Source organism: Myotis daubentonii, chromosome 4, assembly GCF_963259705.1.
Source record: "Myotis daubentonii chromosome 4, mMyoDau2.1, whole genome shotgun sequence".
Classification (NCBI taxonomy): domain Eukaryota; kingdom Metazoa; phylum Chordata; class Mammalia; order Chiroptera; family Vespertilionidae; genus Myotis; species Myotis daubentonii.
The window spans coordinates 10,669,762-10,683,457 of NC_081843.1; the positions used below are offsets into that span (position 1 = coordinate 10,669,762).

A 13,696-nucleotide genomic window follows, 5' to 3' on the forward strand; every position below is an offset into this window, starting at 1 on the left:
CATTGTCCGGGAGCCGTTTGTCCAGCAGGAATTTTTCACTGGGGTGGGGTGGTTTCCAGACGTCAGTGTGGACAGGTCAGCTTCTCACCGGCCCAAGAAAGGGAGGGGGTCCTTTCGCCCCCGGGGCAGGGTGCCAGCGAATACCAGACAATCATAGCTTTTGTTTTTTCCCCTCATTTCCTCTTTTACAGCTTTTTTTGTGTTTTTTAGATTTTTTGGTAGTGATGTTTTGATGCTCTTCTCATTTCCTTCTATGTATATTCTTTGAACTGTGTATATTATATATAATGTTTTAAAGTTATAGAAATCTATTTTAGACTAATAACAACTTAACTTCAATTGCTTATAAAACCCTATTCCTAGATAAATTTGAATAATAATAATTATTATAAAGATATATAAAGAAAAGAAAAAAAAGACTTATATCCAAAATATACAAAGGACAATAAAAAAGGAACAACCCACTTAGAAAATTGGCAAAAGTTTCTGAACAGACATCTCACTTGAGAGTCACACAGACAGCAAACAAGCATACAAAAGATCCTCAACATTACTTTTTTTAAAAAAATATATTTTATTGATTAAGATATTACATATGTGTCCTTATCCCCACGTTACTCCCTACCCCCTCCCCACCCCCCCTGTTGCCCTCACCCCCCTGTTGTCCATGTCCATTGGTTAGGCCTATATGCTTGCATGTAAGTCCTTTGGTTGATCTTTCCCCCTTACCTCCACCCTTCCCTACCTTCCCTCCAAGGCCCGTCAGCCCAATCAATGCCTCTCCATCTCTGGATCAGTCCTTGTTCATCAGTTTATGTTGTTCATTATATTCCACAAATGAGTGAGATCATGTGGTATTTATCCTTCTCTGACTGGCTTATTCACTTAGCATAATGCTCTCCAGTTCCATCCATGCTGTGGCAAATGGTAAGAGTTCCTTTTTCTTCTTCCTCTTCTTAAAGAATACCTTTCAGCATTTCATATAATGCTGGTTTGGTGGTGATGAACTCCTTTAGCTTTTTCTTATCTGTGAATCTCTTTATCTGACCTTCAATTCTGAATGATAGCTTTGCTGGATAAAGTAACCTTGGTTGTAGGTTCTTGCTATTCATCACTTTGAATATTTCTTGCCACTCTCTTCTGGCCTGCATGGTTTCTGTTGAGAAATCATCTGACAGTTGTATGGGTACTCCCTTGTAGGTAACTGACTGTCTTTCTCTTGCTGCTTTTAAGATTCTCTTTTTGTCTTTTGCTCTTGGCATTTTAATTATGATGTGTCTTGGTGTGGTCCTCTTTGGATTCCTTTTGCTTGGGGTTCTCTTTGCTTCCTGGACTTGTAAGTCTATTTCTTTCACCAGGTAGGGGAAGTTTTCTGTCATTATTTCTTCAAATAGGTTTTCAATATCTTGCTCTCTCTCTCTTCTTCTGGCACCCCTATAATTCTGATGTGGGTACGCTTGAAGCTGTCCCAGAGGCTCCTTACACTATCTTCATATTTTTGGATTCTTTTTTCTTTTTGCTTCTTCGGTTGGGTATTTTTTGTTTCTTCGTATTTCAAATCTTTGACTTGATTCTTGGGATCCTCTTGTCTGCTGTCGGATCTCTGTATATTATTCTTTATTTCAGTCAGTGTATGCTTAATTTCTAGTTGGTCTTTTTTCATATCCTCCAGGGTCTCACTAAATTTATCAGTGGTTTCCATAAAATTCTTGAAAAACCTTATAAACGTGGTTTTAAACTCTATATCCAGTCGTTTGCTTTCCTCCATTTCTGTCATTTGTGACCTGTTTCTTTGTCTCCGCATTTTTTATGCTTCCGTGTTGGTAGAGTGGTTTTGTGTGCTAGGTGTCCTGTAGGGCCCAGTGGCTCAGCCTCCCCAGTTACCTGAGGTGGACACTCTTGGTGCACCCCTTGTGGGCTTTGTGCACAGTCTTGTTGTAGTTATGCCTTGATTGTTGTAGGGATCACTGGGAGGAATTGACCTCCAGGCCAATTGGCAGTGAGAATCAGCTGTGTCTGCAGTGGGAGAACTTTTGGGCTGAAGACACCCTTCTGGGGCAAGACTTGCTTCAGTGGGGCTTTGTTGCTCACTGAGTCTGCGCCCTGAGTGTGTCCCTTATGGATCTGAGGAGTTGTAATCTGGATGGTCCCCCTCTGACCACTGGGTACACTGGCTCTTGGATCTAAGGAGGTGCTAATTTAGTCTCTTCCTGAGGTTACCCAGCAGGAGCTATGAAAAGATCTGCAGATCCCCCTTCCTTTTTTGGAGTTTGGAGGTGCCCAGATGAGGCCCAGCTGTGAAGCAATGCAAGCTGCTGTGGGGCCTTGGGCCTTCTCTTGGAAGTTCTGGGTCTGTCTGGCCCAGCTGTAATTTGTTAGGTAATTTTCAGGTTGCAAAGGGCCAGGGCATTCATATGCAAAAGCCTCTGCCGCAGCCTGGGTGGGGCGGGGTCTCAAGGAATCAACAGGGCGGAGCAAGCAGCTATGGCAGATCCTCAGCCCTGCCCTAAGGGGCTGTGCGTCTCAGTGTCCGGGTAATTTAATTGCTGCAAGCACCTCTGAGGGAAAGCCGCCCTCGAGTTCTGAGTTCTGCCCACTGCCAGACAGTCCAGTTTCTCCCTGTATGAGTCCTGGGTCCCCAGAGACTTCCTGGAACCAGAGTTCAGAGCAGTCTGGAGCTTGTGACTCCCTCCCGATTCAAAAAGACAGCCGCATCCTCAAGTACCAGCCCCTTTACCCGCGCGCTCGAGCCTCCGTACCTTTGCACTTTACTTCCACAGCTCCTGACTCCCAGTGTGCTTTTCTCTTTCCTTCTAGTTGTAGAATTTCCACTCAGCCAGCCTTCCTGTAGTTCTGGATGATGTCCGTTTTGTCTTTTTGTTGTATTTGTGAAGTTGTTGTAGGAGGCAGCAATTTCGGTGTTTACCTATGCCGCCATCTTGGTTTCTCTCCTCAACATTACTTTTTATTAGGGAATTTATAAATAAATGAATGAATAAATAAATAAATTCCTTGTCAGCAACATCTCTCCCCCCACTGAATGTTGCAAACAAGTTTCACTCTTTTCCTTCTGTCCCAAAGAAGGCTGGGAATCAGGCAACACCTCCTCCCAACCCTGGGGCACCACATCAGAGAAGGGGGTGCAAAAGTGAGCAGAACATCACAACATGCCCTGCTGTCCTGAGTGTGGCTTTAGCTGTTTGGGCATTTGTTGGTTGCTGCAGATCCTTGACTGTTTCCAGAACCCCAACAAAGCCATTTTAGTCTGTTTACCTGAAGTTCCTCTGAAGGAATAGGGGCTGGACCTTCCCAGTCTGTTTCTTATGAATTTCACCATTAGAGGTCACTTAATTTTAAAAATTAATTTTGCAAAATATTTGGAGCCTAAATTAGCCTCTTTAATTGTGTAGCAATTATAATAATAGTCATATTTATTTAGCACCTACTGTGCCAGGCACTGTTATGTATACTTTACTCATTAAATAACTCATTTAGACATTATGACCTGTTAGGTAATATTGTTCCCACTTTGTAGATGAGAATGCTGGGGTACACAGAGGAACGCACTGTCTATATGGAACTAAGACACGTGGGGATGGAGCTTTAAGTCTTCAATTGGAGACATGAAGCTATTCATGGTTTCATATGACTTGAGAGGCAGTGGCTACAGTCGACTGGAAGAAGTTGGCTGGATCACACCCCAACTTTTCTTGGCTCTTTCAATGATTTAAAATGAGGTCTCAGGTCCTAGCTGGTTTGGCTCAGTGCATAGAGCATCGGCCTATGGACCAAAGGTTCCCAGGTTTGAATCTGGTCTATGGCATGTACCTCGATTGCAGGCTCTTCCCCAGCCCGGGCACTGGTCAGGGCCCATACAGAAGGCAACCAATCGATGTGTTTCTCTCACATTGATATTTTTCTCGGTTTTTCCCTCCCTCTTCCACTCTCTCTAAAAATCAATGGAAAAATATCCTCGAGTGAGGATTAAAAAAGAATAATAATAATAATAAATAAAATAAGATGGGGTATCGGTTCCTGAGCTATGCTCACACTGGAATGTGACTGTGACAGTGAATTGGGGAAATAAGTGCCCTTTTCCTCTGAAGCGAGAAGTAACACATGGTGTGTGATCTTGACCAGGAAGGCAAGAGAGGCCCCAACCCAGCCCTGTGGTGGGTGAACAGCCAAGGAGACGAAGTGAAGTGGAGTTTCAGAGAGCTGACAGACTTCACCTGCCGCGCAGCCAACGTCTTCACGCAGACCTGTGGCCTGCAGCAGGGAGACCGTCTCGCCTTGATTCTGCCTCGAGTGCCTGAGTGGTGGCTGGTGGCCGTGGGCTGCATCCGAACAGGTCAGTGACTCAGAGACCCGTAGAGACCTCAGGGATGTCCTGGAGCCAACTGGTCCTGGAATACTAGGTGCTTCCTCTTCCCTACATTCTTTCTTCTTCACAGTCTTTCTCTTTCTCAGACTCCCTCCCATATTTTACCTTTTATCCCTCACTTTCTCCCTCACACTCACTTTCGCTCAAACGCAATCTCTCTCTCTCTCTCTCTCTCTCTCTCTCTCTCTCTCTCTCTCTCTCTCTCTCTCACACACACACACACACACACACACACGCACACACACTTTCTCTTGCACAGTCTCAGACATTATTACTTTTTTGAAATTCATCAACTGTTAACCTTTTGCCATATTGGAGCCCCCCACTGAGTTAGTAAAGAGTCAGTTGCAGACATTGTGACACCCATAAATGCCATGTAAATATCCATAAACCCTGGGTCACAGACATTTCCTTCACCATCACCAGAGCAGGCTTATCAAACAAGAAGTCTGACATTGGTACAATATGTGTTACCTGATAGCTAACCATAGTCCACATTCCCCAATTGCCTTCATCATGTCCCTGACAGCCATTTCTTTCCTTAAGTCCAAAATCCAATTGAGGATCCTGCATTGCATTTAGTTGTCATGTCTTCTCAGTCTCCTTTAATCTAGAAGGGCTCTCTAGACTTTTCTGCAAGGCAATGATATTTTGAAGTGTCTAAGCCAGTTGCTTTGCAGGAGGTGCACCCAAGTTGGTATGTCTCACACTTGCTTCATGATTATATTCATCTTAAAACATCTTAGCAGGAGTGCTGGGAGGACAGTGTTGTGTCTTTGTCGGTGCATCACCTGAGGGGTCTCTGCAGTTGTTTTGTCTTCCATCAGTGATACTGTTAATCTCAATAGAAGGGTGGTATTCAACTTTGTCAGGGCACCTTTTCTCTTCCTGACTAGTAAGAAGTCTGTGGGGTAACACGTATGAGACTAGTGTCTATCCTGCTCCCCCTCTGTATTTCACCCCGTGGTTTGAGTATCCCCTGATGATTCTTGACTGAGTTGAATATTATTTTGGTGGTTTTATATGAGATTTTCTGTTTACATCACCCCCTCTACATTCATTAGTTAGCATTCTTCTGTAGAAATTTCCCTTTCCCTTTTAATTGCTTATCTATCTATCTATCTATCTATCTATCTATCTATCTATCTATCTATCATCTATCTATCTATCTATCTATCTAATTTAGAATCAGAATGGGACTCATGGATTTTTTAAAATCACTTCAATTGAATCACATGTTCACACAACAGTCTGTTCATGCTCTTGTTTACATATTCCTCTCTCTTTTTTCCTCATAAAATAGTGGATTAATCCATCTAGTTCCTGTGGAATCAAACGTTGATAGCAACAGCAGAGGGAGCATGAAAAGCCATGTCACCTGTAGAGCTAAGAGATGGCTCATGAGAAACTCAAGACGTGAGCTGAGCCCTCTGGGAAAAACATAACTAAAGAGGAGTAGAAGCAGAGAAAGGGAATTCCAAGAACAGGCTTAGCACATGCAAAGGCTTAGAGTCAGGAGTTGCCCATGTGAATGGCCATTTTGAAATAGAGAATAGAGGTGTGGGAGAGAAAGGTGGAGTGTGGGCAGCGTCTTCAGTGCCAGAATGGGGAGCGAGCTGTTTTCCTGGAGAGAGGACACAGGTGTTAGTGAAGAGAAGTGAAGGTGAACGTGGTGGGCAGGCAGGCTAAATGGCCATCTCAGAAGTGATTAAAGAAAACTGAGTTTATTTAAGGAAAAGAGGGTGGGGGTGGGATATCCAAAGGGAAGGGCTTCACAGCAACCTGCCAAGGGCTGAAGGTGCACTGAGGAGCTGCAGTTTCATCCTGATGTGCAGTCATGGGTGGGAATATCTTTTTTTTTTTTTTTTCCTGTGGAGATGTTGCAATTAGCACTTTCTTTTTTTTTTATTGCTTAAAGTATTACAAAGGGTATTACATATGTAACCATTTTATCCCCCCGCCCTAGACAGTCCCCTAGCCTCCCCTATCCCCCAGTGTCTTATGTCCATTGGTTATGCTTATATGCATGCATACAAGTCCTTTAGTTGATCTCTTACCCCCCTACCTCCTGCCCCCCAACCCTCCCCGGCCTTCCCGCTGCAGTTTGACAATCTGTTTGAGGCAGCTCTGCCTCTGTATCTATTATTGTTCAAAAGTTTATAATGGTCTCTATTGTCCATGAATGAATGAGATCATGTGGTATTTTTCCTTTATTGACTGGCTTATTTCACTTAGCATAATGCTCTCCAGTTCCATCCATGACGTTGCAAATGGTAAGAGTTCCTTCCTTTTTACAGCAGCATAGTATTCCATCGTGTAGATGTACCACAGTTTTCTAATCCATTCATCTACTGATGGGCACTTAGGCTGTTTCCAGATCTTAGCTATGGTGAATTGTGCTGCTATGAACATAGGGGTGCATATATCCTTTCTGATTGGTGTTTCTGGTTTCTTGGGATATATTCCTAGAAGTGGGATCACAGGGTCAAATGGGAGTTCCATTTTCAGTTTTTTAAGGAAACTCCATACTGTCTTCCATAGTGGCTGCACCAGTCTGCATTCGGGTGGGAATATCTTGTTGTCAGTGGGTTTGGGGGCTGAGCTGGTGGGCTTGGAATGGGGATGGAATGCAGGTGTGGGATCAGGGGGCTTCAGGACGGTTCCAGTTCCTTACATGGACTGATTCCTGGTGCCCAGCAATTATTTCCTGGTCTTTGTTCTCCTGTGGCCGGAAGCTTCCAAATGGCTGTCAAGGGTTGTATTGCCTTCTAGTCCTAACAACAGGAAATGCTGGGGGAATGTCGATGCTCTGGGGATCTTACAGAGGTAATAACACAGAAGTTCAAGGCAAGGCGTCTGGTGGGGAGATTAGAATCCAATAGGTGCACACAAATACTGGAACTAATTGTTGGTGACAGCAGATGGGAGGGAAGGTAGGAAAGTTCAAGGGACAATGTGGTTCATTTGGATGTGAGGGATTCCCAATGACACAGGGATGAGAGAAGGGGGTGGGAGCAGAAAAGCGGGGGCTGGGGTGCAGCTCTTCCTGATGTCAGAGACTCTGTCCTCCTTGCATCTGTGCTCCCAGCTCCCATGTAAACTCTTGCAAAGTAGGACTCACCTGTCTACTGGCTGCACCCAGCTAGAGTAGAAAGGTTTAGGGCAGGCGTTTCAAGTTTTAATGTGCGTGGGAATCACTTGGAGGTCCTGTTAAAACACAGGTTGTGGCCATGCAGCTTGGCTCAGTGGTTGCGCATTGACCTGTGAATCAGGAGGTCACGGTTTGATTCCAGGTCGGGAACACTGGATGTCCAGGTGGGGGGCGTGCAGGAGGCGGCCAATCAATGGTTCTCTCATCATTGATGTTTCTCTCTCCCTCTCCATTCATCTCTGAAATCAATATGAATATGTTTTTTTAAATGCAGGTTCTGATTCTGTAGGTTGGGGTGTGGCTCAGTGGTGCTGATACTGTGGGTCTTTGCATACCAAGAGGTTAGGGGATTTCTATGCAGATAAGCCAGGCCTGAAGCCCATGGTTGTGAAAGAGGAAATGAAACAGATAATTTCTTTCTCATCCCCAGGGATTATCTTCATGCCAGGGACAACCCAGCTGAAGGCCAAGGACATCCTCTACCGGCTAAAGCAGTCCAATGCCCAGAGCATCGTGACCACAGATGCCCTTGCCCCGGAGGTGGACTCTGTGGCTTCTGAGTGTCCCGCTCTGAAAACCAAGCTCCTGGTGTCTGACCACGGCCGTGAGGGGTGGCTGGACTTCCGATCTCTGATTCAGTGAGTTTCGGGTCTGACGGAGGTGCTCTCTGAGGAACGGTGGGAGAAGGCCCTCCGCACCCAAGCGCTGTAGACAGACAGCTGGTGGGAGGAAGCTCACCAGGCCTGGCTCCAGAAACCTCCTCCCAGCTGTGTCCCTGACCTGCTGTGTGCCCTGGGCTACTGCCTGCCCCTCTCTTAGCCAAGGTGCTTCATCTGTAATATCAGGACAGTGCGCTTCTGTGCTTCTCTCCCTAAAGTTTGATCACCCCTGAGATGTGAAAGGAGGTGTAACTTCAGAGGATTACTGTGTTTCAAGCTTTTTGTAGGTGGGAACCTAAAAGATTATTCACACATAAATATAAATAAATGTATACGGATACGTTGGATAGAGGTTAAAATGGATCTTTGAGGTGAAAGTTGAGACTGCAAGAAAAAATGAGGCTGTGACTGGCAGAGGGTTTTGGGGGCCAACATCTCCCAGGGTCTGGGTGCCCTTAGAAAGTTAGGGAAATGCCAGGAGGTCAGAAAGACCCTCCACCTCCAATCCTTTAATTCTGTGAGCCTTCAGGGGTTTTTTACACAGTCGACCTGAGAAACTTCCTGACCTGTAGAATATTTTACTTGAGCCAAACTGACAACATACTAGTATGCTGGGAAGCAAGACCTCAAATGCTCCGGAGAAAAACAGTTTTGTAGCTTCTTTAATGCATTTGAAATTCAGGAGGGGACGCAAAAAAAGATTACAGGAAAGTGGGAGAAAGCCAGGTGGGGATGGGATGACAGGATAGTTAAGATTATGTGCTCTCATGAGGGGTAACACCCCCTACAAGGGATATCACTTTCCGTATTTCAAGGGCGTGTTAACCTACCTGCACAAGAACAGTGGACACTCCAAAATTTATAGGGAACTCATACAACTTAACAAAAGAAAGATAAACAATCCAATCAAAAAATGGGCAAAGGACCTAAATAGACACCTTTCAAAAGAGGACATCCAGAAAGCCAAGAGACATATGAAAACATGCTCAAAGTCACTAATCATCCGAGAGATGCAAATCAAAACAGCAATGAGGTACCATCTCACACCTGTCAGACTGGCTATCATCAACAAATCAACAAACGACAAGTGCTGGAGAGGATGTGGAGAAAAAGGAACACTTGTGCACTGCTGGTGGGAATGCAGACTGGTGCAGCCACTATGGAAGACAGTATGGAGTTTCCTTAAAAAACTGAAAATGGAACTCCCATTTGACCCTGTGATCCCACTTCTAGGAATATATCCCAAGAAACCAGAAACACCAATCAGAAAGGATATATGCACCCCTATGTTCATAGCAGCACAATTCACCATAGCTAAGATCTGGAAACAGCCTAAGTGCCCATCAGTAGATGAATGGATTAGAAAACTGTGGTACATCTACACGATGGAATACTATGCTGCTGTAAAAAGGAAGGAACTCTTACCATTTGCAACGTCATGGATGGAACTGGAGAGCATTATGCTAAGTGAAATAAGCCAGTCAATAAAGGAAAAATACCACATGATCTCATTCATTCATGGACAATAGAGACCATTATAAACTTTTGAACAATAATAGATACAGAGGCAGAGCTGCCTCAAACAGATTGTCAAACTGCAGCGGGAAGGCCGGGGAGGGTTGGGGGGCAGGAGGTAGGGGGGTAAGAGATCAACTAAAGGACTTGTATGCATGCATATAAGCATAACCAATGGACATAAGACACTGGGGGATAGGGGAGGCTAGGGGACTGTCTAGGGCGGGGGGATAAAATGGTTACATATGTAATACCCTTTGTAATACTTTAAGCAATAAAAAAAAAAAGAACAGTGGACAGGCTTGCTTAAGGCAAAGATAAACCTTTCACCGGAGAAGTTATGTGTCAGGGGTCTGACTCCTCGCCATGCCCTGCCCGGTCAGGAATTTATGATCAGATCACCTGCGAGGTTATTTCCACTGAGCCCCCTGTTCCACCCACAGCTCAAACCTTGCTGGGTTTCTTTTCTTTGTCTCTTTTATTTTTCTGAGCTAACATTGGTTTATAACATGTAAGTTGTACTGGCTTTGTTTTCTTGAAGTAACATTTCCATTTTTAAAGTAAAATGTTATTCAACCCCAAAAGGCAAATACTTCACTGACGTCACACCTGTGTTGGACTCTAGGGTCCGGAGTTGGGCTCTCCCTCCAGGGAGCAGGCCCTCACCTTCCCCTGGCGCTACCTTTGCCTTTCTGGCTCCTCAACTCCAAGGGCCCTTCTTCTGCCGGAACTTGTTTCCTGAGCCAATGCAGCCCAGCTGGCTCACTTCTACTACCTCTGTGGCTTTTTAGTTAAACTTTCTTTATATAATTTGAATAAAGAAATGAAGCCAGAGAGTTAATAAAAACCTAAATAAATAATACTGTTTAAAAATCCCTTAAGTTGCCCAGAGTCACGATGGTACCATTTCTCATCAAGAGCCAGTGTTCCCTCCAGCGCTTGGATGATCTGCAGTTTATTTGAACAACACAGGAAGCTTAATGGTCATGTCCAATCATCGCAGGCGCCTATCATCACAGGCCCAGGAGACTGAGTGTAGAAACTCTCAGGAATCAAGGCCCACTGAGGGGCCTGCAGTTTTCCTCTGTAGGCTCGAGCGTACACCAGATGGACACATATATTTCTTCCACTCTCCCTCTCCCTCGCTCTCTCTTCCCCACCCCTTATCACCAAGGTTATGGGGTGAAATTCCTGTAAAGTTAGTTTGTGTGAAAGGAAGCTTAGCAGTGTGAATAAGAGGACAGGCTATGCATCACACTGGGTTTGAACCCTGGCTCTGCCAATTGCTGGCTGTGTGTCTTCAGACAAGTTACCTAACCTCTCTTAGCCCCAGATTCCTCATCCACAAAGAGAGCATGACAAGTTGGGCATAGTCACCTCTTAGGATTGCTCTGAAGATTGAATGAGCTCTTATTTGTAAGTCATTTAGAGCATTTTTGGAAACAGTAAGTTCTATTTCAATGTTTGTGAAATTATAAAATAATTGGCTGTTTTTCTCATTTTTTAAATGAAGAAACGTCAGTCTTCTTACCCAAGTCACCCATAAACTCTGTTTGATGCTTCAGACCTGGAGACTAGTTCTTCCTCCAGTGTTGCAAAACCCCAGTTTCTGCCTGGGACAGGTACTCAGTTGGTTAGAGTGCCAAGGTTGTGGGTTTAATCCCTGTTCAGGGCACATACAAGAATCCACCAATGAATGCATAAATAAGTGGAACAGAAAATCCATGTTTCTCTCTCTCTCTGTCTGTCTCTCTCTCCCTCTCCCTTCCTCTCTCTAAAATCTATACAAGCAAACCAGGTTTCTGACTTTGAGCCTCATGTTGTGTCTCTTGCTGACCCTGAGGGTGGAGCCAGGAGACCTGACTTCTCTCCTTTTCTGTTCAATCCCTTTGTAGATCAGCATCCCCAGATCACACCTGTATTAAGTCAAAGACCACGGACCCAATGGTCATCTTCTTTACCAGTGGCACCACCGGCTTCCCCAAGATGGCAAAACACAGCCATGGACTTTCCTTGCGACACTCCTTCCCTTCAAGGTAGGAAAGAGGGCAGGAACTTAGAGGCTGGGTCACAATCTGGGGCAAGGTGTGTGTGTGTGTGTGTGTGTGTGTGTGTGTGTGTGTGTGTGTGTTGGGAAAGGTGCTCTAAGTAGAACTGAGTCCATTCTGCTTCTCCCTTCTGCTCTCTTTGGTTCAGACCACTGAGGGTCTCCGAGGTGAAGGTCTGGACTTCTAAGTGTGTGTTGACAGAAGCCTCCCACTGACAAGGGGGTCCTGCCTGAGCACCTTCACAGGTGTGGCGGGAACATGGGTGGAGGCAGCAGGCATTCTGCAAGCTGCACAAATGACAAGCCATGTGTCTTTGCCACTGGTTCCAGGTATGGTGGGAGGACAGGAAGTTCTAGCTATGTGAACAGATACAGAGGTGGAGTTTCCCAATCATGAGCCATTTGGGGGAAGTAATACCTGGAGCGTACACCAGATGGACACATATATTTCTTCCACTCTCCCTCTCCCTCGCTCTCTCTTCCCCACCCCTTATCACCAAGGTTATGGGGTGGGGAAGGCAGGCCACTGCCTTTAACCTAAAATAAATAATCGTAGAGGCTGAAGGCACAGCCTTGCGTTAACCATGTAACCAATATTAAACCAAACATCGTTTCCCTCCTACTTCCTCCTCCCCAACTAGTAATATTCATACCAGACCAAGTTCTGTGGGGAAGTATGGGCCTTGGCTGGCAAGTCTGTAAGGAGGATTCTCCAAAAGGTCGGGGGCCTCTGGGGGGATCTTGCCAAAGATGGCAGCCCTTACCTTGACTTTTCCAAACAAGTCTGATCCCCTGGGTGTTTTGCTGGAATCTCTATGTTTAGTCTTTAAGACCCGACCTTGAAGAAGCAGGTGCTTTCTCAAGGATATTTACCCTGCTGATTGTATCTAGAGGTTAAATTTAGTTCAAGCCGTTGTTACAATAAAAGGCTCACAGGGCAGGCATTTCGGGCTCTTTTGGTTTCTAAAGTTAAACAAGCCCCTTAGCCTTCTCTTTCACAGATACGTGTGTCAAAGTAATCTGTCCATCCATCTTTCAGGGTCTGCTGCTCAGCCCCAGCAAAGTTCTATGTATTTTGCACCTTATAAAGCAGAGCAGGGGGCAGAGAAGGTGTCTTGTGGACACTGGGTATCTGTGCTAATGATATTACTTGATCAGCAAAACCCTGGAGGAATGGGGGTGGAAAGAAGGGGAGAGTTTTCTGTGACGTCAGAATAACACAAGCAAAGGCGCAAAGATATAAAAGGTAGCATTCATAGCCCAGCCGGCGTGGATCAGTGACTGACCATCAACCTATGAACCAGGAGGTCATGGCTCAATGGCAGGTGAGGGCACGTGCCCAGGTTGCGGGATCCATCCATGGTGTGGGGCATGCAGGAGGCAGTCAATCAATGATTCTCTTCACCATTGATGTTTCTATCTCCCTTTCCCTGTCCCTTTCTCTCTGAAATCAATAAAAATGTATTTTTAAAAGTAGCACTCATAGAGACTTGAGAGGAGCTGCTGCTCAACATGTCAGGGAGGTACAGATGGGAGGAGCTGAGAGAGTGAGTGGGGTCCAGAGCACACAGGGTCGTGGGGACTTTGGTGTAGAGACTGAGCTTATTGGGAAAACAATAAGCTTATTGGCGGTATTGAAAGGTTGTTAACAAGGGAGAGACGCAATCCAATTTGTATTTTGAAAAGATCACTGTGGCTGCAGGGTGGAGATTGGCTTGGAAAAAGAATAGATTTCAAAAGACCTGTTAGAGCAGCGGTTCTCAACCTGTGGGTCTCAACACCTTTGGGGGTCAAATGTCCCTTTCACAGGGGTCACCTAAGACCATCGGAAAACACACATATAATTACATATTGTTTACAGTAGGAAAAATTACAGCTATGAAGTAGCAACGAAAATAATTTTATGGTTGGGGGTCACCACAACATGAGGAACTGTATTA

At 45.2% G+C, this 13,696-nt stretch overlaps 2 protein-coding genes across 4 annotated transcripts in view; both read left to right on the forward strand.

The window, feature by feature from the left end:
• Positions 1 to 13,696, forward strand: part of LOC132232794 (acyl-coenzyme A synthetase ACSM1, mitochondrial-like) — a 187,990-nt gene that overhangs the window by 14,056 nt on the left and 160,238 nt on the right. The gene's annotated exons all lie outside the window — the stretch shown is intronic.
• Positions 1 to 13,696, forward strand: part of LOC132232795 (acyl-coenzyme A synthetase ACSM1, mitochondrial-like) — a 59,498-nt gene that overhangs the window by 13,924 nt on the left and 31,878 nt on the right. For both annotated transcript variants that reach the window (XM_059692403.1, XM_059692402.1), the window contains exons 2-4: positions 4,141 to 4,351; positions 7,966 to 8,173; positions 11,605 to 11,745. In XM_059692403.1, the coding sequence (XP_059548386.1) occupies positions 4,141 to 4,351; positions 7,966 to 8,173; positions 11,605 to 11,745 (560 nt within the window). The remainder of the gene's footprint in view (positions 1 to 4,140; positions 4,352 to 7,965; positions 8,174 to 11,604; positions 11,746 to 13,696) is intronic.